The sequence below is a fragment of the Palaemon carinicauda genome, chromosome 1, assembly GCF_036898095.1.
Source record: "Palaemon carinicauda isolate YSFRI2023 chromosome 1, ASM3689809v2, whole genome shotgun sequence".
Lineage (NCBI taxonomy): Eukaryota > Metazoa > Arthropoda > Malacostraca > Decapoda > Palaemonidae > Palaemon > Palaemon carinicauda.
Window position 1 is genome coordinate 283,686,622 of NC_090725.1, and position 23,333 is coordinate 283,709,954.

The 23,333-nt window shown below is 48.1% G+C and overlaps 1 protein-coding gene across 2 annotated transcripts in view; it reads right to left on the reverse strand.

Annotated features, from left to right (window-relative positions):
- sgl (UDP-glucose 6-dehydrogenase sgl) overlaps positions 1–23,333 on the reverse strand; it is a 79,095-nt gene that overhangs the window by 47,068 nt on the left and 8,694 nt on the right. For both annotated transcript variants that reach the window (XM_068391637.1, XM_068391640.1), the window contains exon 2: positions 17,531–17,697. In XM_068391637.1, coding sequence (XP_068247738.1) covers positions 17,531–17,689 — 159 coding nt within the window. In that variant the 5' untranslated portion in view covers positions 17,690–17,697. The remainder of the gene's footprint in view (positions 1–17,530; positions 17,698–23,333) is intronic.

Sequence of the window (23,333 nt, forward strand, 5' to 3'; positions counted from 1 at the left end):
GCCAGGAATAAACCCAGCTCGCTCACTCTAATGAGTGTCGAATTATAAAATTACAAAATCTAACAAAAAAATATCATCATATCACTCACTAAAACCACTCACATGTGATGGTATAAAAACAAACAGTTATGTTCAATACGTAGGAGCCACTAAAATAGGCAGTTAAGCCCCTCCACATCAAGATTTACATTAAATATGATGAGTCAATCATATCTGAAATGTAAATCAAGGTGACCCAATTTTTTGTATGTAACTTCATTAATATCCAGGATGCCCCACAATCATTCCTTTGTGATATGTGGTTGCTTAGATTCAGACCTGGACTTTATACAGTAAAACCTCCTTATCTGCATCATCACATTTGCTGTAGCAGAAGTCCAGAGGTAATAGGCAAGAAAAAATCTAATGATGATATTTTATTACTTGTAGATATTCATTAAAGATCTATAATTAATTGTACTCTAAATGTAAATTGAAACTAAAGCAATGAATATACTATAATGTATCATAAAGATGATATAAGGTAGTAGGTTGGCCAGGGCACCAGCCACCCGTTGAGATACTACCGCTAGAGAGTTATGGGGTCTTTTGACTGGCCAGACAGTACTACATTGGATCCTCCTCTCTGGTTACGGTTCATTTTCCCTTTGCCTACATACACACTGAATAGTCTGGCATATTCTTTACATATTCTCCTCTATCCTCATACACCTGACAACACAGATTACCAAACAATTCTTCATCACCCAAGGGGTTACTGCACTGTAATTGTTCAGTGCCACTTTCCTCTTGGTAAGGGTAGAAGAGACTCTTTAGCTATGGTAAGCAGCTCTTCTAGGAGAAGGACACTCCAAAATCAAACCACTGTTCTCTAGTCTTGGGTAGTGCCATAGCCTCTGTACCATGGCCTTTCACTGTCTTGGGTTAGAGTTCTCTTGCTTGAGGGTACACTCGAGCACACTCTACTATCTTATTTCTCTTCCCCTTGTTTTGTTAAAGTTTTTATAGTTTATATAGGAGATATTTATTGTTGTTACTCTTCTTAGAATATTTTATTTTCCTTTTTTCCTTTCCGCACTGAGCTATTTTCCCTGTTGGAGCCCCTGGGCTTATAGCATACTGCTTTTCCAACTAGGGTTGTAGCTTAGTAAGTAATAATAATAATAATAATATAGTAGAGAACATTAAAATCTTATACTGGTGACATTAATATCCCCACCTCTCTCTCTCTCATATGCCCTTTATGTAATGTACTACTATAGGCTACTGAGTGTAAGAAATACAAGTGCTTTATACTGTACAGTATATTGTATATTGCCACTTGACCTCAGCCCTGTAAATGAGGAGGAAAGATTGATCACCAAATCCTAGAATACCCCTGGACTTTGTATATAAACTTTATGATCAACTGTACACTTTTAGGCAAAGAATTCATTCATTTACTGATTAATATATTTATCTCTCTAATACAAGAATGACACAGTTACTAGCAAATTGCAGTATTGTTAAGAGGATTAGATCAATAGAAAAGGTGTCATAAAATTAACAACACTGAGGTAGCCATTATCTTCAATCAAAATTGAATAATAATAATAATAAGAATAATAATAATAATAATAATAATAATAATAATAATAATAATAATAATCAGGAGAGGCGGAGTCTACCTTCAAAGTTTTATGCAATATCCACACCTTCAACAACTAGGTCACTAGGGTCTCCTTCCATGGGAAAAAAAGGTTGTGGGAGATAAAAGGCTCCCTGAAGACATAAAAGTCTTCTTGACTGATCCCTACTCCTCTGAATAAACAGAAGAAATATTACAAAGCTGTAGGAGCATTTCCCTCTCCTCTCTTGCTAGACCTGCAGGATGCAGTCATCACTCTGGGCTGTTCTTTAGAGAGACTCTCTGTGCTCCAAGTTTCTTTCTCTCAAGCAGAAGCTATAGCTATGGAAGTCACAGCCATGAACACCCTCCTGGATAGACCATTGGTCCAGCATGGTTGGTTACCAAGCCGACAACTCGGACTTGAACAACCTGGACAAAAAACAAATGCTGAATGACCCTATACTCACAGGCGCCAGGCCTGTTTAGTAAGTGAAGCATTAAGCAGCAAATTAGTGGAAAGCCATCCCCTCCAGAGTACAAAAGCACATCAGCAGAAAAGAAACTAGACCTGAAGAACACTTAAAAACACTGACTTTATTCCCTCCGGAAGTCATAGCATCCACCACGGAGGAATGGAGGAAAAGTGGACAAGACTCCAAATGCAGGTGGTGGTGTCTTTTTGTCCCCCACAACCCTCAACATCAAGACAGTAACAACCAGAGAATCAGCTTGTACCATCTAAGAGGAGAGGTAGTGGTCAGCCACAACCGATCCTCAAGAAACCTCCTCTTTCTTTTGCCCCTCACCAATCGCTGCCGTAACCATGGTAAACGTATGTGCTAGGACGGGCATTTCTCCTACTCTGCCTCAAGTAGGGGATGCTTTACAAAGGGATTGGAGGAGGTAGCTGTTTCACAGGGAGGAAGACTGGATAGTGAGGGTCCTATGCTCAGGATACATCCTTCCATTCATCAGATCTAACCCTCCTTTGATTCCTTCCAGGAGTCCCAGTCATCTTATCTCCACGGATTGGAAGAACATCTAGCTCTGCACAAAAAAGTCAAGAAGATGCTGGAAACGGAAGTTTTTCAAGGATTCATTGACGTGTCTCACAGTTTCTTCAGTCAACTTTTTCTTGTGAAAAAGATGTCTGGAGGCTGGAGTCCAGTCATTTATCTCTCTCCTTTGAATGCGTTTGTTCAACAGACGCCGTTCAAAATGGAGACTATGTCCACAGTCGTTCAGGCGATAAGACCAGGGGACTTCCTGGTAACGTTGGACCTCAAGGACACAAAGTACTTCCAGATTCCAGTGCATCCAGCATCTCAGAAGTACCTGAGGGTAGTGGTCTACAGAAGGTTTACCAGTTCAAGGTCCTTTGCTTCGGTATGTTGACAGCCCCCATAGGTATTCATAAGGGTGTTTGGCCTTATGTTGTTCTGGGCTTACTTCACTACCTGGACAACTGGCTGAAAGTTGCTGACTCCAGGGAAAACCTCTTCACCCTCCGGGACAGCCTGGGGCCCTGATAAATTGAGAAAAGTCAGTCATCATCCCATCCCAGAGGCTCGTCTTCCAAGGGAAGGATACCGACACTGTCCATGGACAAGTATTCCCATATAACACATCTGTAAATCCCTGATGTACTGATGGAGTGATAGGTGAACCGTGACAGGGCAACGGGTTATTGAACACTCATCTCCCCAGAATATATCTGGCTGACAGGTATGCCAAGTGATTCAGCAACTAGATTTGCATCTGTTTTATCAACTTGCAAAGAGGTAGAAAAAAACCATGCCACCATGATTATTGACGAAAGCTACCACAATTGAATTGCTGCTCACCACTACGTCCTTCAACGTTCTTGGAATGCTTTTATCTGGAAAACGTTAACATAAAGATGAATCTCTTCTGCTGACCACACTTGATGTAACCAGGTTACCTATGTAATTGCCCCAGCCATCACTTGACACATTTAAGAACAGCTATCATTATCATTATAATTAACCAAGTTATAACCCTAGTTAGAATAGCGGGATGCTACAAGCCCAAGGGTTTCAACATGGAGAGCAGCTCAATGAGAAAAGGAAATAACAAATAAACTGCATATGAGAGCTAATCAATAAAGAATATAAAATATTCCAAGATCAGTAACAAGATTAATATACATCTGTCATATATATATATATATATATATATATATATATATATATATATATATATATATATATATATATATATATATATATATACTATGAAAAGATAGACTGGTCATTATTGTCACCCTGTTCAACAGAAAAGTATTGGTGAAAAGTTTGAAATTCTTAAGTTCTGATTTAACCACCACCAGATTAGAAGATCATGCCACAATCTGGTCACAGCTGGAATAAAGCTCCAAGAATACTATGTAATACTGAGCCTTACGATGGAGAAGGCAATGTCTAGTACTACATACAAGATGGTACAGTCTGAGAAGATCTAAATGTGAAGGATGGTCACAATTTCAAAGGATCTTATGCAATATGCAAATACAGTAATAGTGCCACAGACTAATATCCAGATCAGGAATAAAAAATTCAACAGACCAAGTTTTTGTCCAACAAATCAAGATGTAAGTCAGCTGCTGAAGATCAGACAAGAGAAAAGTACTCCAAACAAGGTAGGATGAAAGATTAAAATATTTCCTTACGATAAATTGATCACTAAAAATCTTACAACTTTACCAATAAGCCAATATTTTGTGTAATTGAAGATGAAACAGACCTAATATGTTTCTCTAAAGTGAATTAAAAATTATGAATCACTCCTAGAATTTTAAATGAGTTCTATATAATTAAAGAGACATTGTCAATGCAAAGATACAGTATGTCCTTGAGCTACTTACAATCATACTTTGAGTTTTGTTAGGGTTCAATTTCACCTCCCATAATTCCTGCCATGCACTTATATTAGTTAGATCTCTATTAAAGGATTTCAGCAGCCATAGAGCTACATTCAGATGAAGGCAATATAAAGAGAGTATCACCATCTGCATATACAACAAGCTTGTTTTATAAGCCAAATCACATGTCATGTGTATACTGTATATGATGAAAAGTAATGGGCAAAGAAAATTACCCTAAGGAATGCCAGACAGTACATTCTTACAGTCAGTATGGTGATCGTCAAAAACTACTCTCTTTATTCTATTAGTTAAAAATCCAACAATGAAGCTAAGAAAAGACTCACTAACTACTATCTGTGTAAGTTTTAAAACAAATGATTCATGGTTAAAACAGACAAGGCAGTACTAATCACTACTAATCATATAAACTTTCTGATCACAATCAAGGGATTTCTTTATAGCATTGGATATTGTAAGAGGAGTGTCACATGCTTCATGGTCTTTGCTAAAGCCAAACTGCAAACTAAGAAATATGATTATCTTCAACATACCTATTCAAATGTTTTGCCAAAAGATATTAAAAACTTTACATATGTGAATAATGGAATTTGGGTAATAATCAGCAGGGCTAGATCTACTAGAGCCACATATACTTAAAGGATTAATATTAGCGATTCTCTAAGAGCTAAAAGGTCCAGCAAGTGTGTTAATTTTTCAGGACTGAGAAGCTAAACTAGAAAGTTTACCTCAAAGAAAATGGGAGTGAAGATGGTAGCATGTCTTATTACTCTGCTTGCTGTCAAATAAAGACAAAAAGGTTTCGGTTTCCTTTGGACAGTGTGTGAGAGAGAGAGATCTGGTTTAAACAAAGGATGAACTCTTAAGTCTGCACCTAAGAGTGCAAATTTGATGGCAGATCACCATTTATATTCCTGGGATGTATCAGACGGGATTTACTTTATGGTAAATTTGTATTCCTTGTTGAATGTCTGGAAGCGGAAAGTTGAGGAGTACTATCCCTGGTGAGATTTTCTATGTCCAGCTACCAGGAAAGATTGGCTCATACCTCCTGTGCCATAAGAACAATGATGCTCCAACACCACTAAGGGGCTCTCTGGTAGAGATGCTCAGGAATGAGATTCTCTAATGAAGAAAGGTAGCCGAAAAAATTTGCAAACATCGAGCTGGAAGAACTTCTTAAACAGAATGGTCGCGCTACCTAATGTAATCTCTATAAGCATCCCTAGATATTTAATCTCTACTAGATCTGAGATGACTTTTCATTATTTATCACAATACCTAGATTGCAACTAAAGACGAGAACACGATGACAATCTTGCTGCAACTGCTTCCCTAAGGAGGACAGCATCAACCAAATATCATGATACTGTACATCACAAGCACACTCAGTACGAGTGGAACTTAAGCTGCCACTAGTGTAAACACTTAAGAGAACATTTGGGAAGCAGTGCAGTCAGAAACACAGGGTCTTAAACTGGTAAACCGCTACGCTGAAGAAGAAGTGGAGGCACTTCTACGAGGACTGGTGAAAGGGTGCTTGAAAGTCGTATCCTTTATATTAAATGAAAACATGAAGTATCCTTCTCTACTGGAACTTTGGACAGTTCGTAGAGTTTCCATTCTGATCCTTATTGTTGTTGCTAGAGGTCGATGACTGGTCTCCATTCTCCAGTTGACTGCTATACCAGGAAGGGTCCATTGTAGATGCTCAGCAGTCCGTCTCGAACGTCTAATTGTACAATCTCCTCCAACACACTTTTACCTCTGCAACAATACTACGGTTTTCGTGTAGATGGAGAATAGTTGCAAATGCTATTGGTCTGCAAGATAGGGGCGGACCAGTGGTCCAGAAAAAGTAGTAAGTAACCATCCCATAGGACACTCCTTACTACTGTATATGCTTGGCCATGTGCTTCTGCCAGGTTGCTCCATGGCATGCTAGGTATTGCCTTACTTGCGGCACCAGAGAAGGGGGAACTCCAACATAAAAGACCCCTTCTACCTCTACTTTGCCTCTATTCCTGAGCTGGTCAGGTCGGGGACCTCAAAAAGACTGAGCATGCACAGGATTCTTGCAAGTGGAAGAAGTTGCAAATGGTCCTGATCAGGTCTAGAAAAGTTTGTGGCAACCTTCTTCTACACCAATCCTGAAGGCATGGCTGCAACTGAAGATTTGCCCAAAGACATAGAGATCGTGAAAGAGGCTGCACAGTGGATCAGGGAGTCCTGCAAAACAGCTCTTCACGGTTGCCTGCTCATGACTCCTAGGCAAGAGTGATGTGGACCCCCCCAACGAAACTTTTCGAACGCCATTGCCATCTTTGGATTAACTTGTTTTGAAAACTTTGGCAGCAAAGAATCCCTTTTCTTTAAAACTCAATTGGCCTACTAGTTCACTGCCTGGTTTGTCAAAATGATCAATGCCTTTCCACCAGACAACATAAGTCATCTCTACCTTTCCAGTCAGGAGATGACAACATCGTCGTTGTCTTCGCTTGGAAGGTGAATAGGGTTGAAGTCTCCATGGCAAACGACTACAAAGCTGAGAAGGACGTGTTTTCTGATCTGAATCCCTCCCAGGGAAGTCTCCCCACCAGAGTGCATACTGATGGGACACTTGAAGAGGTACTGACAAAAAAGATTCAGAACCTTGGCTGCCTTGAAAGTGTGGGGCCACAGATCTGATCACCAACTCAATCAAGCCTAAGTAGCTAGGTCTGACCATGGCAGTTCCAGAGAATCTCACCAAGAGCTGATTAATGACCGAGGTCCTATCTCAGCTGGTACCATGGTTGCAACACCAAGTTCATTGTACTTATAAATGAGTGCAAGAACCTCTACAAAGGAACATTCTTACTATGGGTTCTCTGCTTCCATCGGTACTGAGCCAAGATGAAATTCCTTCGGGTCAAGAGAATCCTGAGCACCCTTATCAGTGAAGGCCCAGAACACTGTTAAGGAGATTTACTGGGTCCTTACAAATACAAGCAGTCTGTCCAAAGAACAGAACCAGGAACTAAATCAGAGTTGATGACAGAACAGCTGGATGTCATCGGTAAGAGAAATATCTCTGGCTCCGATCAAGCCAAATGTAGAAGGTGTACTGAGAAACCTATTCTCACTTGATTATGGTAGAGGGTAAGACATGTCATCTCAGCTACCAACCCACAGCAACCAGCTTTGCAAAATTGCAGAGCACTATCCTTGAGAGATACCTTCTTCTCAATTTAGGAAACCAGAGGATCCCTAAAAAAGAAGGGAGCAACACTTCTCAATCCAAGTAGAAAATGTGAAGAAGAATGCTCAAAATCCTCCAACACTTGGCAAACAAAGAGTGCAAGGTCATCCATCTACAGCCAGTCTGGTCAGTTGGCCTCCTGGCCCTCGGTCCATTGGGCTCTGGACCAGCCAGGCCAACGGAAATAGCGTACAGCTTACCACATGACTGTGCATCTCCGGCCAGCCTGGTTACCGGAGTAGTCAAGCCAGCCACACTGGGCCTTGGCCCCAAGTAGTTGTGGACCAGCCTACCAAAAGAAGTATGTACTGCATAGCCCAAATGGTGCCATGTATTTCCAGCCACCATGAATACCAGGGACCATCCACCTCCCCAAAAGAGATTTTTTTTTGTCAATAACCCTTACGGTACTTCCTATGACTGCCCTCATGGACTTCTTAAGCTTCTTGTTAAAGAAGATCATATGTATAAATGGTCAGTCTCTAGGGCACTGTCACTGTCCTTTGTCTATGCCACTCATGAGTGACCTTTAAAAGAAGGAAGAAGGGTTAGTATTGGAGGAGGAGGAAATTAACTTCTTCCTCTTACCAACTTTCCCTTAGGTTTTGCAAGTAGAGATGTTGGTCTGAACAGCCATCGGCAATGACGCTCTCCCAACGGGAAAAACCACATGGATTGCTTTGACAGAAACCACAACACTGGGGGTCTCTGTCACAGGGAAACCAGCAGGCACTATTACTGGCACTGGTAACAACAACAAAAAAAAAAAAAAAAAAAAAAAAAAAAAAAAAAAAAAAAAAAGAAAGAAAGAAGGGTAAGATCACTAGCACAAGAACAATGGTAGCCATGGGCCATTGGATTAAAGGTACACAGGTGGCAGGTGTAGGGGTTTTCACTTGCACTTGACCCTTCTCACACCCTTCATTTGGTTTGGCACTAACACTTTCACCTAAGCAAAAATCTTTAGCTTCAGACGATTTGCAGGAATCACTGTTGGAGTCACTAACATTGGGATCACTGCTGGTTCACTGGTGTTACCACTGGAATTGCTGACACTGGGGACAATAGGATCGAAATATTCATAGCTACATGCTCCCTCAATAATAACATAAAGGGCCTACCTTCAAGGTCTTCCTTAGATTAATTGGGAAGCAGAAGTCTGTATAGGAAGAGATTCCAGCACATCCTGGAGTAAGGCGATCACCTCGCAGTACTCAACCAATCGTGAACAAACTAGCTGTAGATCAGAGTTCTTCCCTGTTCACAAAGCATACTTCCAAGACCAAGCCTGGTCGTATACCCAGAAGCTTTAAAAATCAACAAATTCAATGAGGCGAGCAATACAGTGTCTTCAGTATTAACTTGGGCATTGGCAAGAGTAACATGGGAGAAGACTTAGCCTTCCTTCGCCTTGAGAAAATACCCAAATCCTTTAACAGAAGAACAAGTGGATGGAATATCCATTCTTTCACCAGGATGTGAATTTCTCCTTAAAGAATACACCTACCCTGGAACAGGAGGCCAAAGTCTACCCTCTCAGCACATGGGAATAATTGTGAGCATTCGTACCTCTTACAAAATGTGCAGATGCAGCCCCCACCCTTCACAACCACAAAAAACTCTTGCTTTATATCATGTGTAACACAAAGCCAAATATCAATCATTCAGACTGAAAAGTATGAGGAAAAGAATAAACAGCCTTGGATAGGATAGGATTCAATAATACACATACTCGTTGAGGCCAAATACAAAAGTGAAGTCTATGACAAAAGTGTGGGTGGGGCTACTCTACCACACTCATTACCTATCCTTAATAAACTTGTTAACCATTTCAATGGCTGCTTCAGCTCCACTGAAGATATTCTCTGCTGTAGAGGACAAAAGGCTTGTATACGTGTAGAACAGGTTGAAATGACAAATTCGGAGATAATTTGTATTTTTCCTAACCATACAAACCTTAGCTATTTACATTGGGTTTACCTTTTAGCGTAGCTGAAATGACGAGCCAATAGTTTTTAACGAGGGTTAATTACCCCCTCGCTAGTTAGCGGGGGTAGGGGAAGGGATAGCTTGCTACCCCTCCCCTCCCACACACCGGTGATTTGCTTCACTTCACTTAGAGGTAGGACTTGACTTGGGGGCCAGGGCTGGCAGGCAAATATGTGTAAATAGCTAAGGTTTGTATGGTTGGGAAAAATACAAATTATCTCCGAATTTGTCATTTGTTCCGTAACCGAAATACAAACCACGCTATTTACATTGGGTGACTTACCCCTTAGGAAGGGTGGAAAGTTCCCAGCCTTACTGACTTCGGCTTTGCCCGGGGACTCCATCCCTCAGTGAGTAGCACTTGAAAGAAGGAGCCCCTGCACCTCACGAGTTCCTTGCTTCGCTAGGAACGAGTGGCCTACATAAGTTGTGTGTGGAGGAAAGTGTAACTCGTCCTATGAAGTTGACCTTGAGACCTTAAGATAGGAATCTAGGATAGGACGTTCCCAATACCACCTCGTCAGGGTATGGGGGACGCAACAGTATTAAGCTTAATACTAGGAGCACAAGGAAGCATGGGTTACCTGCAGAGGTCGAGGTCAGCTATGCGAGGACCAGGATGCTGCTTCCCCAAGAGAGGGGAGAATGAAGGAAGAAGTAAGGGTCAGACATACTCTTTCATTCACGCAGACTAAAACCGGGTAACAACGCCCTCAACCTACTGCTACTTGTCCATAAAGGAGCCTGAGGTTAGACCAGCCGTTGTGCAGACACCACAGGGCCGATAGAAAACGTATCGAGGCTCCTGTGGGTCACGTCCTGCAGGTAGTGGGCTGTGAAAGTCGTCCGACGCTTCCAGACCCCAGCTTGAAGCACCTGCGTCACAAAGAAGTTTCTCTTGAAGGCCAGGGACGTAGCAACACCCCTGACATCGTGTGCCCTAGGGCGACGTGACGGAGGAGGGTCTGGATTCAAGGCGTGGTGGATAACCCTTCGAATCCAAGCTGAGATGGTGTTCCTGGTGACCCTCCTCTTCGTCCTGCCTGTGCTCACAAACAATGCTCGCACTTGAGGACGGACTGCAGCCGTTCTCTTCAAGTAGTACCTCAGACACCTCACTGGACATAGTAACAGCTGGTCTGGGTCGCTTGTTACAGAGCGGAGACTCGCGATCCTGAAAGAGTCGAACCGAGGATCCGGCACTCCAGGATTCTGAGTCTTGGCCACAAACTCAGGGACGAACCTGAACGTTACCTCCCCCCATCCCCTTGAATGGGCGATGTCGTACGAGAGACCATGAAGTTCGCTAACTCGCTTGGCCGAAGCCAAAGCGAGCAGGAAAGCCGTCTTCCAAGACAGGTGGCGATCGGAGGCCTGGCGTAATGGTTCGAAGGGAGGTCTCTTAAGAGCCCTGAGGACCCGAACCACGTTCCAAGGAGGAGGTCTCACTTCAGACTGGGGGCAGGTAAGCTCATAGCTACGTATGAGTAGAGAGAGTTCTAGCGAGGAAGAAATGTCCACGACCTTCAGCCTGAAAGCCAAGCTTAAGGCTGAGCGATAGCCTTTCACTGCCGAGACAGAAAGGCGCATTTCCTCCCGCAGATATACGAGGAAGTCTGCTATTGCTGGAATAGTGGCATCGAGTGGAGAGATACCCCTCCCACGACACCAACCACAAAAGAATCTCCACTTCGCCTGGTAGACTCCCTCAGAGGACTTTCGCAGGTGCTGTGACATTCTCTCCGCAACCTGTTGCGAAAAGCCTCTCTCCGTGAGGAGACGCTGGACAGTCTCCACGCGTGAAGCCGAAGCGAGGCCACGGCCTTGTGAGGGACGTTGGAGTGGGGTTGTCTGAGAAGCTCGTGTCGTGGAGGAAGTTCCCTCGGGAGCTCCGTCAGGAGCTGCAGAAGGTCCAGGAACCATTCCGCGTGATGCCATAGCGGAGCTACCAGAGTCATCGAACAGTTGACCGATAGTCTGGTTCTGTTGAGCACCCTTCTCATCAGACAGAACGGTGGGAAGGCGTACACGTCGATGTTGTCCCACCGTTGCTGGAAAGCATCTTGCCAGAGAGCCTTGGGGTCTGGGACTGGGGAGCAGTATAGAGGCAGCTTGAAATTCAACGCTGTCGTGAACAGGTCCACAGTCGGGGAACCCCACAAAGTCAGGACTTTGTTGGCTATCTGAGGATCCAAAGACCACTCGGTACTCACTATCTGCGAGGCCCTGCTCAGACTGTTGGCAAGCACATTCTTCTTGCCAGGAATGAAGCGAGCTGATAGTGTTATCGAGTGGACTTCGGTCCACCTCAGAATCTCTACTGCAAGATGGGATAGCTGCTGCGAAAAAGTGCCACCCTGCTTGTTGACATAAGCCACTACCGTGGTGTTGTCGCTCATCACCACCACGGAATGACCCGCCAGGGTCCGTTGGAACTGTTGAAGAGCCAGAAAGACGGCCCTCAACTCTAGCAGGTTGATGTGCAGGCACTTTTCTGATTCTGACCAAAGGCCTGAGATCCTCTGGTTCTCAACGTGCGCCCCCCCACCCTTCTTTTGACGCGTCCGAAAACAGTGTCAATTCCGGGGGAGGACGAGAAGACTCACTCCCTTTCGCAGGTTCTCGTCGACCAGCCACCACCGCAGGTCTGTCCGTTCCAAAGACCCTATTGGGACCTGAACGTCCGGGGAATCGGATCCTTGATTCCACCGGGACTTGAGCCGCCACTGTAGGGATCTCATCCTGAGGTGGCCGTTGGGAACCAGACGAGCCAGGGAGGACAGGTGACCTAAGAGACGCAACCACGATTGGGCGGGAAGCTCTTCTCGCCTGAGGAAGGGTTCCGTCACCCTCCTCAGCCTTGCTATCCTGTCGTCTGATGGAAAGGCTTTGTGGAGATTGGTGTCTATCAGCATGCCTAGATAAACCAGTTGTTGGGAGGGCTGCAGAGAGGACTTCTCGAGGTTTACCACGATCCCCAGATCCTGGCAAAGACCTAGAAGCCTGTCTCGGTGCCGAAGAAGAGTCGACTCCGAGTCTGCTAGGATCAGCCAGTCGTCCAGATAACGAAGGAGACGAATGCCGTTCCTGTGCGCCCAAGATGAAATCAGGGTGAACACTCTGGTGAACACCTGAGGAGCTGTGGAGAGACCGAAACATAACACCTTGAACTGGAAGATCTTGTTGTCTAGGCAGAATCTCAAGTACTTCCTGGAAGACGGATGGATTGGGATCTGGAAGTACGCGTCCTTTAGATCCAGTGTGCACATGAAGTCTAGAGGTCTCACCGCAAGTCTGACCGTGTCCGCTGTCTCCATGCTGAACCGAGTTTGCTTGACAAACCCGTTCAGAGCCGAGAGGTCGATGACAGGTCTCCACCCTCCAGACGACTTCTTTACAAGAAAGAGTCGACTGAAGAAGCCTGGGGAGCCGTCGACGACCTCCTGGAGAGCACCCTTCTTGAGCATGGTCTTGACTTCCGCCCGAAGGCATAGGAGCTCAACGACACTGGATTCGCTGTCAGGGGAGGTTGAGATGTTATGAACGGGACACGATAGCCTTGGCCGATCACTGAAACCGTCCAAGCATCGGCCCCGTGTTGCTGCCACCTGTGCACGCAACGTTGAAGGCATCCACCCACAGGTGGACATGCGGGGGGACTGCCACTCCTAGGGTTTGCGGCTGCGGCTGCTCCCTCTAGGAGTCTTGCCTCCCCTGGAGGACTTACCGCCCCTCTTGACCTTGGCTGGAAAGGGCTGGGGCTTAGACACCACTTTCTTAGCTGCCGGTGCGTGCTTCGGTGCTTTACGAGGCTGCTGCTGCTGTTGCTGCGGAGCTGGAGGCTTATATGGCCGAGCTGTAAGGGCCCTATGGAGGAGGGAGTCCGTGCTAGATTTCCTTCACCTCTCAGCCGTTTGCTCCATATCCTGTGGCTCCAACAGATTCTCCCCAAGGAGGGAAGCATGTCTGAGCCTACAGATATCCACGGCGGAGACCTTCGGGTGGAACCTCTCGGTCACCGCATCGCGCTGCTTCAACACCGAGTTGGCCCACAGGGTGGTGACCTGGTGCGCCAGGAACTCGATGGAGCGGGTGCCCGAGAGTAAGAAGGTCTCCAGGGCCTTCCTATTGGTCTCCTTAGACAAGTCCTCGGAGCGCAATAGGATGCCTAGAGTTCCCAGCCATATATCCAGCCACGAAGTGGCCTGCATGGCACACTTCGCGACCTTCTCATGGCTCAGGATCTCCGACGCCGAGAACGACACCTGCCGAGCGGAGAGCTTCTCGAGGGGAACTCCCTTAGCCAGCTCTTCTACGGAGTGATGGAGAGGAAGAGCGAGACTAGACTCACCCAAGATCTCAAAATACCTCCTCTGCTGGAGACGAGGAGGAGGGATGAGTTTGTTCCCGGCAGAAGAATGACTGGAGGAGGCAAGAATCGCGAGCTGGGCATTGGCCCTGGCTCTGGCACTCTTCAATCCCCGAGACCAGGGCAGAGCCGCACTGGTCTTAGGGGCCTTCTGAACATCAAATACTTGGTCCAGGACCGTGTCCTTGCCTTCTCGGGGGGCGATCACGGGATCCATGAACGCATTGAGTTGCCTCATCAGGCTCAGGACCTGCCAGAAGGCATGTTCAGATTCCTGCTGGTCTCCTCCTTGCGGGCTGGCAGCTAAGTCTCCCGTCCCCGGAATCTCTTCCTGGGGCGAAGCGTGGACGTTCTCCTGGGGAGCAGCGGGTTCCTGGCGAATCCTTGAAGACGATTTCGGGATGGTCTTGGAGTCCTTGGGTTCCCTCCTGGGAGGGATACAGGATCCCAACAAAGAGGTTCGGAGAGCCCCTTCCGCGCGAGACGATTCTCCTCCATGAAGAGAAGGCTCCCCCCTTGGTGCCGAGGGGGAGATTATCACCTCACTGGACTCACCCGAGGACGGAAAAGCCTCGTCCACGGGAGAAGGAGAAAACGCCTGCGAAGGGGATGGGGCCTTCCTGACAGTCCTCTTAGGAACCAACTTCTCCCTGGGGGAAGTTACCATGAAGTCCACTCCTCTCCTTCTCTTCAGTGGAGGTGAGGCAGTCGTTGGCTTGTTCCCCTGATCGGCGAGTGCTGGCTTCATAACCCTCACTAACGCCCGCATCAGAGGACCAAACCAAGTCTGTCGCTCCACGGACACAGAGTCCGAAATCCCCGCTGGAGGGAAGGGGATCGGGCGATCCTTCGGAGTGGACACCACTGGACATGCCTGAAAAGGAAAAGGGGAAGAAAGACGCACTGACCTCTTTGAAGTGTCTTCCCTGTCCTGCACAAGGGTCCTGCGCTTTGGTGGAGGCGATCCCGAGCGCGGTCTGGTGACACACGTTCCTGCTGCTGTCACTGGCTGCGAAATTCGCGCGGACTCGCAGGCGAGTGGGCGCGAGGGCGTACAGGCGAACGAGCGCGTGGGCGAGCCGGTGAATGAATGCGTTGGCGCGTCGGCGAGGGAACGTGTTGCCGCGTGGGCAAGCGAGAACGCTCCGAAGATCGCTGGCGACGTTGGTCAGGAGACCTGTAGCGCGTGAGAGAGCGATTGCGAGCAGGCGATCGGTGGTGCGCTGGTGAACGCTGGCGCGCAGGCGAGGGATGGCGCGTTGGCGCATGGTGTCGCGTTGGCGAGCGATAGCGCGTAGATCGCGCAGGCGAACGACCGCGCGAGGGCGACCCATGTCCTTCCAAATCTTCTGGGCGACGGCGCGTTGGAGAACGCTTGCGCGCAGGCGATGTTCAGGTGATTGCTGACGCGTAGGAGAACGCTGACGAGCAGGCGATTGTTGAATCGTCTGTGATCGCTGGCGAGCAAGAGGGCGACACGTGGAATCCTGTGAGGGAACAGTCGGCGCGAGGCGCAAAGGCGAACGTTCACGAACAGGAACAGGAAGCGTGTGGGCGAACGTGTGTTTTAGAAACTCGCTGGAGAACGCGAGCGATGCTGTGCAGGAACAAGCTGTGAGAGTTGCGAGGGCGCTCAGGAGACTGATGGCGCACAGGGCGCACAACAGGAACTGCAGGATATTCGGAGACTACAGGGGAGCGCTGGCGAGCAGAGTGGCGATGGTCCTCAGAAGAGCGCTGACGAGCAGGAGAGCGCTGACGGTCAGAAGAGAGCTGACGAGCAGGAGAGCGCCTGTGCGCTAACACTGCAGAAGGGCGAGCAGGGGAACGCTGGCGCGCTCCTCAGGAACAACAGGTTGAAGGATGTCCTCAGCTCAGGAGAGCGCTGGCGAGAAGAGGGGCGATCATCAGGAGAGCGCTGGCGAACAGGAGATCGCTGACGAACAGGAGAGCGCTGACGAGCAGGAGAGCGCCTGTGCGCTAACACTGCACGCGTAAGGGAAGAATCCCTTTGCCCCGAAGGGACCGTTGCCCGTCGGGTGACGAGGTCAGGTTGCTGAACATCTGCCCCAGAAGTTGAAGGTCTGGAAGGCGTAGGAGACCGATCCCCAGAGAGGTCTAAGGAAGCTGGAGCTGTAGGCTGTTTACGGCGAGGAAAGTCCCTTTCGGAGGAAGAAGGAGAAGATCCAAAAAGGCGCCTCTTAGCACCCTTATAAGGAGATGGGAGGCCCTTGCGACGCAGCGGACGGTGAGCCTTACGGCGAAGGCGGCCACGAGGAAGATCGTCAGGACCATCAGTCCTCCGAAGGGGAGTCTCAGTCAAAGCACTCCCCTTAGAGGGAAGCTGGACAGCAGAAGAGCCCGTAGGACTCTCTTCCCCCTTCGAAGGATGTACGGAAGGGGGAGGAGAGCCGTCAGCACCAACATCCACAACTGCACCTGCAGAGGATTGACCCGCCCCGTCGGAAGCCTCTGCCACCACGACGTCGACGATAGACAGAGGATCTACATCTGCTATCACCGGCGACTGCTTAACGGCGGCCCCCAACTGGACAAGGTCAATCAGGGCAAGCCTGGAGGGCAGGCCCTTAAGCCCCAGGGAAGCCCAAATCTGAAAAAGATCATCGTTAGACAAAGATTCATCAATAACCTCCCCCGGGGGAGGAGGAGGAACCGCCCCGCTATGGGAGGCGACGCCCTCTCCCCCAACCCAAGGTCGGGAAACAGAACTAGGGCCTGCGCTCCCACTCGGCCGACTCTCCTTAGGAGCCGAACGAGGGGGAGCTTCGGAGGAGGTTTGGGCGGCGAAAGAAGAGTCCCGAGAACCTTCCTCCTTCAAGGCAACCCCGGAAGGAGAACGGTCTCTCTTGGACTTCTTCTTACGCCGGCGGCCAAACCTCTCCCACTGGGAGGCAGACCACTCCCTGCACTCACTACACTTATTTTCCTGATCACGCCGTCGGCCTCGACACTGCGGGCAAAGGGTGTGAGGATCAGTGTCCACGGCCGACATAAAAGTACCACAAGGGCGGCCGGCAATTCCAGGGCACGTATGCATAGTAATAATAAAGCTGGTCAACTTCTAACACACACACACAAACTGAAAGAAAAAGCAGAAAAAGATTAAAGGCTGTCAACGAGAACGATGGACAGACACGTCTGTTCATCGCCGGAGCCAAAAGTGAAGTGAAGCAAATCACCGGTGTGTGTGTGTGTGGGGAGGGGGGGGTAGCAAGCTATCCCTTCCCCTACCCCCGCTAACTAGCGCGGGGTAATTAACCCTCGTTAAAAACTATTGGCTCGTCATTTCAGCTACGCTAAAAGGTAAACCCAATGTAGATAGCGTGGTTTGTATTTCGGTTACGGAACAATTACCAATTATATAAATGCAGTCTTCAGTAAGGGAGTATCAATACTTACTTCATAAATAGGAAGTTTCTCAGAATTCCATTGTTTAATTCTCAGTTCTGATTTGTCTACAACAGTAACTTGAATATCTGGGCATTTCCAAGCTATAATGCTACATGTCGGCCCTCCAACATACCCAGCCCCAATGCAGCAGACTTTTTCAATAACCATCGTCAACACTGAAAAAGAAACAATTTATATACTAAAAAAATGCAATTTCATAAAAAAATAGTATTTCATATTTATGTTTTTTTCTGGAATAATAGGCATAAAAATAACAAAAAATATTCAAACTAATTTGAAGGTTTCTGACAGAACCCTTCACTTAATTTCAAATGAACATGTAATCCACCAAATCTAAATTGACCAAAAGGAGTGCCAGAGGGGTTACTGGCATAAAAAAAAAGGAAAAAAAAGATTTATCCAGGTTTTGGGTGTTCACCATAGATTAGAAATGAAAATGAATGAGAGAGAACCCCATCTTAGGACTGACTGACTTGATGAGAAAGTCGATGAAGCTCACCATTACCTCTTGACCTGGCAGTTTCCTCTTTGGCTCCAAGTGTCACTAAGGACTATTTAGCAGCTTTTACTTTGACAGAGGCTATGAATACGGAGTACACTGCAAAGGCCACTCTACAGGCCTCTTCATAATTGACCACTGGTCTGGTACAATTGCCTTTTTGCCCAACAATGAGGACTTGACGAATCCAAACAAGTGGAAGGCTTTTAAAAATTACAAATTTGGAAGTAATATGACAAATTCGTAGGTAATTTGTATTTTTCCTAACTATACAAACCTTAGCTATTTAATATGGGTAATTACTTTCGGCGTAGCTGAAATGACGAGCCATTAGAATCTTAACGAGGGTTTACTACCCCACCGCTAGTTAGCGGGGGGTAGGGAGGGTAGCTTGCTAACCCCCCCCCCCCCCCCCCACCTCACACACGCCTGTGCTTGAGCTCACTTTGCTTAGAGGTAGGACTTCAAGGGGGATAGGGCTGGCGGGCAAGTTTGATTAAATAGCTAAAGTTTGTATAGTTAGGAAAAATACAAATTACCTACGAATTTGTCATTTGTTCCGTAACTGAAATACAAACCACGCTATTTAATATGGGTGACTCACCCCTTAGGAAGGGTGGCAAGTCCCAGCCAGTACTGGCTTTTGGCTTTGCCCGGAGACTCAGTATCTGAGTGTGTCAGCACTCAACAATAAGGAGTCCCTGCACCTTGCTAGAACCTTGCTGCGCAAGGGGTGCGGCCTACGTAAGCTGTGTATGAAGGTATGAAGTGTGACTCGTCCTAGGAAGTTGACCTGTAGTCCTTTAGATGGAAACTTAGGCTAGCACTCTCCCAATACCACCTCGTCAGGGTATGGGGACGTGACAGTATTAGCTTAATACTAGGAAACACGAGGAAACATGGTTTACCTGCAGTGGTTCAAGTCAGCTGTGCACAGAACCCAGGATGCTACTTTCCCCAAGAGAAGGGAGGATGAAGAAAAGAATAAGGGCCAGACAAACCTTTTCATTCATGCAGACTAAGACGGGGTAACAATGCCCTAAATTCTGCTACTTGTCCATTAAGGAGCCTGAGGTTTTAAACCAGCTGTTGTGCAGCCACCACAGGGCCGATAGAGAACGTATCGAGCCTCCTGTGGGTCATGTCTTGCAGGTAGTGGGCTATGAAGATCGTCTGACGCTTCCACACCCCCGCTTGTAGAACCTGCGTCACTGAAACGTTCTTCTTGAAGGCCAGGGACGTAGCTACGCCCCTGACATCATGTGCTCTAGGGCGACGTGACGGAGGAGGGTCAGGATTCAGGGACAGATGGATCACCCTACGAATCCATGCCGAGATAGTATTCTTGGTAACCCTCCCCTTTGTTCTCCCAGGGCTCACAAACAATGCCTGCACTTGGGGACGAACTGCAGCCGTTCTTTTGAGATATAGCCTCAGACTCCTTACTGGGCACAGTAGGAGATGGTCTGGGTCATCTGTTACAGAACGAAGACTCGAAATCTGGAAAAAGTCGAACCGAGGGTCCGGCACTCCCGGATTCTGAGTCTTAGCAACAAACTCAGGGACGAATCTGAACATTACCTCGCCCCATCCCCTTGAATGGGCGATGTCATACGAGAGACCATGAAGTTCACTGACTCGCTTGGCCAAGCCTAAAGCTAGTAGGAAAACCGTCTTCCAAGTTAGGTGGCGATCTGAAGCCTGGTGTAATGGTTCGTAGGGAGGTCTCTTAAGAGACCTGAGAACTCGACCCACGTTCCATGGAGGAGGTCTCACTTCCGACTGAGGGCAGGTAAGTTCATAACTTCGTATGAGTAGGGAAAGTTCCAGCGAAGAAGAAATGTCCACTCCTTTGAGCCTGAAGGCTAGACTTAAGGCTGAGCGATAGCTTTTCACTGCTGAGACTGAAAGGCGCATTTCTTCCCGCAAATACACGAAGAACTCTGCTATTACTGGGATAGTGGCATCGAGTGGAGAGATACCCCTTCCACGACACCAACCACAGAAAACTCCCCACCTTGCCTGGTAGATCCCTGCGGATGACCTTCGCAGGTGTCCAGACATCCTGTTCGCAACTTGTTGCGAAAAATCCTCTCTCAGCGAGGAGATGCTGGATAGTCTCCAGGGCGTGAAGTCGTAGCGAAGCTACGCCTTTGTTTAAGATGTTGGCGTGTGGTTGTTTGAGTAGCTCGTGTCGTGGTCTGGAAACCATTCCACGTGATGCCATAGCGGAGCTATAAGGGTCAGTCATCGAGAGATTGACCGATATTCTGGTCTTGTTGAGTACCCTCCTCATCAGACAGAACGGGGGAAAGGCGTACACGTCGATGTTGTCCCACCATTGTTAAAAGGCATCTTGCAAGAGTGCCTTGGGATCCGGGACTGGGGAGCAGTACAGCGGGAGCTTGAAGTTCAGCGCTGTAGGGAACAGATCCACAGTCGGGGAACCCCACAAAGTCAGGACTTTGTTGGCTACTAGATGATCCAAAGACCACTCGTTACTCACTATCTGAGACGCTCTGCTCAGACTGTCGACGGGCACATTCCTCATGCCTGGAATGAAGCGAGTCCATAGTGGAATCGAGTTGACTTCGGTCCATCTCAGTATCTCTACTGCGAGATGGGATAGCTGCTTTGAAAAGGTACCTCCTTGCTTGTTGATGTAAGCCACTACTGTGGTGTTGTCGCTCATCACCACCACAGAGTGACCCGCCAGGTATTGTTGGAACTGTTGAAGGGCCAGGAATATGGCCTTCATTTCTAGCAGATTTATATGGAGGCACTTTTCCGATTCTGACCACTGGCCTGAGGTCCTGTGATGCAGAACGTGGGCCCCCCACCCTTTCTTTGAGGCATCCGAAAACAGCATCAAATCCGGGGGGAGGACGAGAAGATCCACTCCCCTTCGTAGGTTCTCGTCTGTCACCCACTACTGAAGGTCTGTCTGTTCCGCAGGACCCATATGGATCATGACGTCCGGGGAATCGTGACCCTGATTCCACCGGGACTTTAGTCGCCATTGGAGAGATCTCATTCTGAGGCGACCGTTGGGAACTAGACGGGCCAAGGATGAGAGGTGACCAAGGAGACGTAACCACGATTGGGCTGGAAGCTCTTCTCGTCTGAGGAAAGGACTCGCGACCCTCCTCAGCCTTGCTATCCTGTCATCTGATGGGAAGGCTTTGTGGAGATTGGTGTCTATGATCATGCCTAAATATACCAGTCTTTGAGTAGGAAGCAGAGAAGACTTCTCGAGATTTACCATGATCCCCAAATCTTGGCAAAGTCCCAGAAGTTTGTCTCAGTGTCGAAGAAGGGCTGACTCCGAGTCTGCTAAGATCAGCCAGTCGTCCAGATAACGGAGGAGACGGATGCCGATCCTGTGTGCCCACGATGATATTAGGGTGAAAACACTGGTGAAAACCTGTGGTGCTGTGGAGAGACCGAAACACAGCACCTTGAACTAGTAGATCTTGTTGTCTAGGCTGAATCTTAAGTACTTCCTTGAAGACGGATGGACTGGGATCTGGAAGTACGCGTCCTTCAGGTCCAGTGTACACATGAAGTTTTGTGGTCTCACTGCAAGTCTGACCGTGTCTGCCGTCTCCATGCTGAATGGGGTCTGCTTGACAAACCTGTTCAGAGCTGAGAGGTCGATGACTGGTCTCCACCTTCCAGACGCCTTCTTTACAAGAAAGAGTCGACTGAAGAAGCCTGGGGACCCGTCGACGACCTCTTGGAGAGCGCCCTTCTTCAACATAGTCTCGACTTCTGCCCGAAGGGCTTGCCCCCTTACCGATCCCATGGCAAGGGAGCTCAACGACACTGGATTCGCTGTCAGGGGAGGTAGATATGTTGTGAACGGGATGCGATATCCTTGACTGATTACGGAAATCGTCCAGGAATCGGCCGGCCCCGAGTTGCTGCCACCTGTTTGCCTAACTTTGTAGGCATCCCCCCACTGGTGGACATGCAGGGGGACTGCCAATCCTAGCGTTTGCGGCCTCGGCCACTCCCCCTAGGATTCTTTCCTCCCCTGGAGGACTTTTTGCCTTTCTTGTCCTTGACAGGAAAGGGCTTACACACCGTTGTCTTCGCTGTAGCTGCCAGTTTCGTGGTCTTGGTAAGACGTGATTGCTGAGTTGCTGGAGGTTTATAGGGCTTTGATGTTAAAGCTCTATGTAGGAGAGAATCCTGGTTGGACTTCCTCCTCTCAGCCGCCTGCTCCACGTCCTTAGGCTCGAACAAATTCTTCCCCAAGATGGAAGAATGTCTGAGCCTGCTGATCTCAGTACTAGGGACCTTTTGGTGGAATCTCTCAGACACCGCATCTCGACGTTTCTAGATGGTATTAGCCCACAAGCTCGAGACTTGGTGGTCTAGAAACTCGATTGTACGAGTGCCTGAAAGTAAAAAGGTCTCCATGGCCTTCCTGGTACTCTCTTTGGACAAGTCCTCAGATCGTAACAGGATGCCCAGAGACCCTAGCCAGATGTCCAGCCATGAAGTTGCCTGCATGGCACACTTCACCACCTTCTCCTGGCTAAGGATCTCCGTTGCCAAGAACGAGACTTGCCGGTTGGAGAGTCTCTCTAGACGGACTCCCCTGGTAAGCTCTTTCAAAGAGTGGTGTAGGGGAAGAGCTAAACAAGTCTCCTCCATGATGTCAAAGTGCCTCCTCTGATGGACACGAGGAGGCGGGAGGAGTTTGTTAACGGCGCTAGATCGGCTGGAGGAGACAAGCTCGGAGAGCTGGCCTTCGACCTTGTCTCTGGCACTCTTAACCCCTTGAGACCAGGGTTTTTGAGTACCAAAGACTCGATCCAAGACCGTGTCCTTGACCTCACGAGGGGGAATCTCTGGATCCGCGAACCCATTGAGATTCCTCATAAGGGTCAGAACCTGCCAGAACGCATGCTCTGCTTCCTCTAGCTCTCCTCCTGAAGGGCTAGCAGCGAAGTCTCCTGTCCCCAAAGGCTCTTCTTGGGGAGACTCGTGAACGCTCTCTGAGGGCTTGGCTGGCTCCGGTCTAATCCTTGAGGATGACTTAGGTAAAGTCTTAGAGTCCTTCGACTCCCTCCTGGGAGGGATGCAGGACTCCAACTGTGATGGTGGGAGGCTCTGCTTCACCCCTACCCGAGAAGACTTCCCTGTGCGAGGTGGGGTTTCCCTCATTGGTGCGATGGGGGAACGCCTCACCTCGCGTGACTCCCCTGAGGATGGGAAATCTTCGTCGGAAGGGGAGAGAGAGAGAGTAAGTCTGGGGGGGGGGGGGGGTGAGGAGGCCTTTCT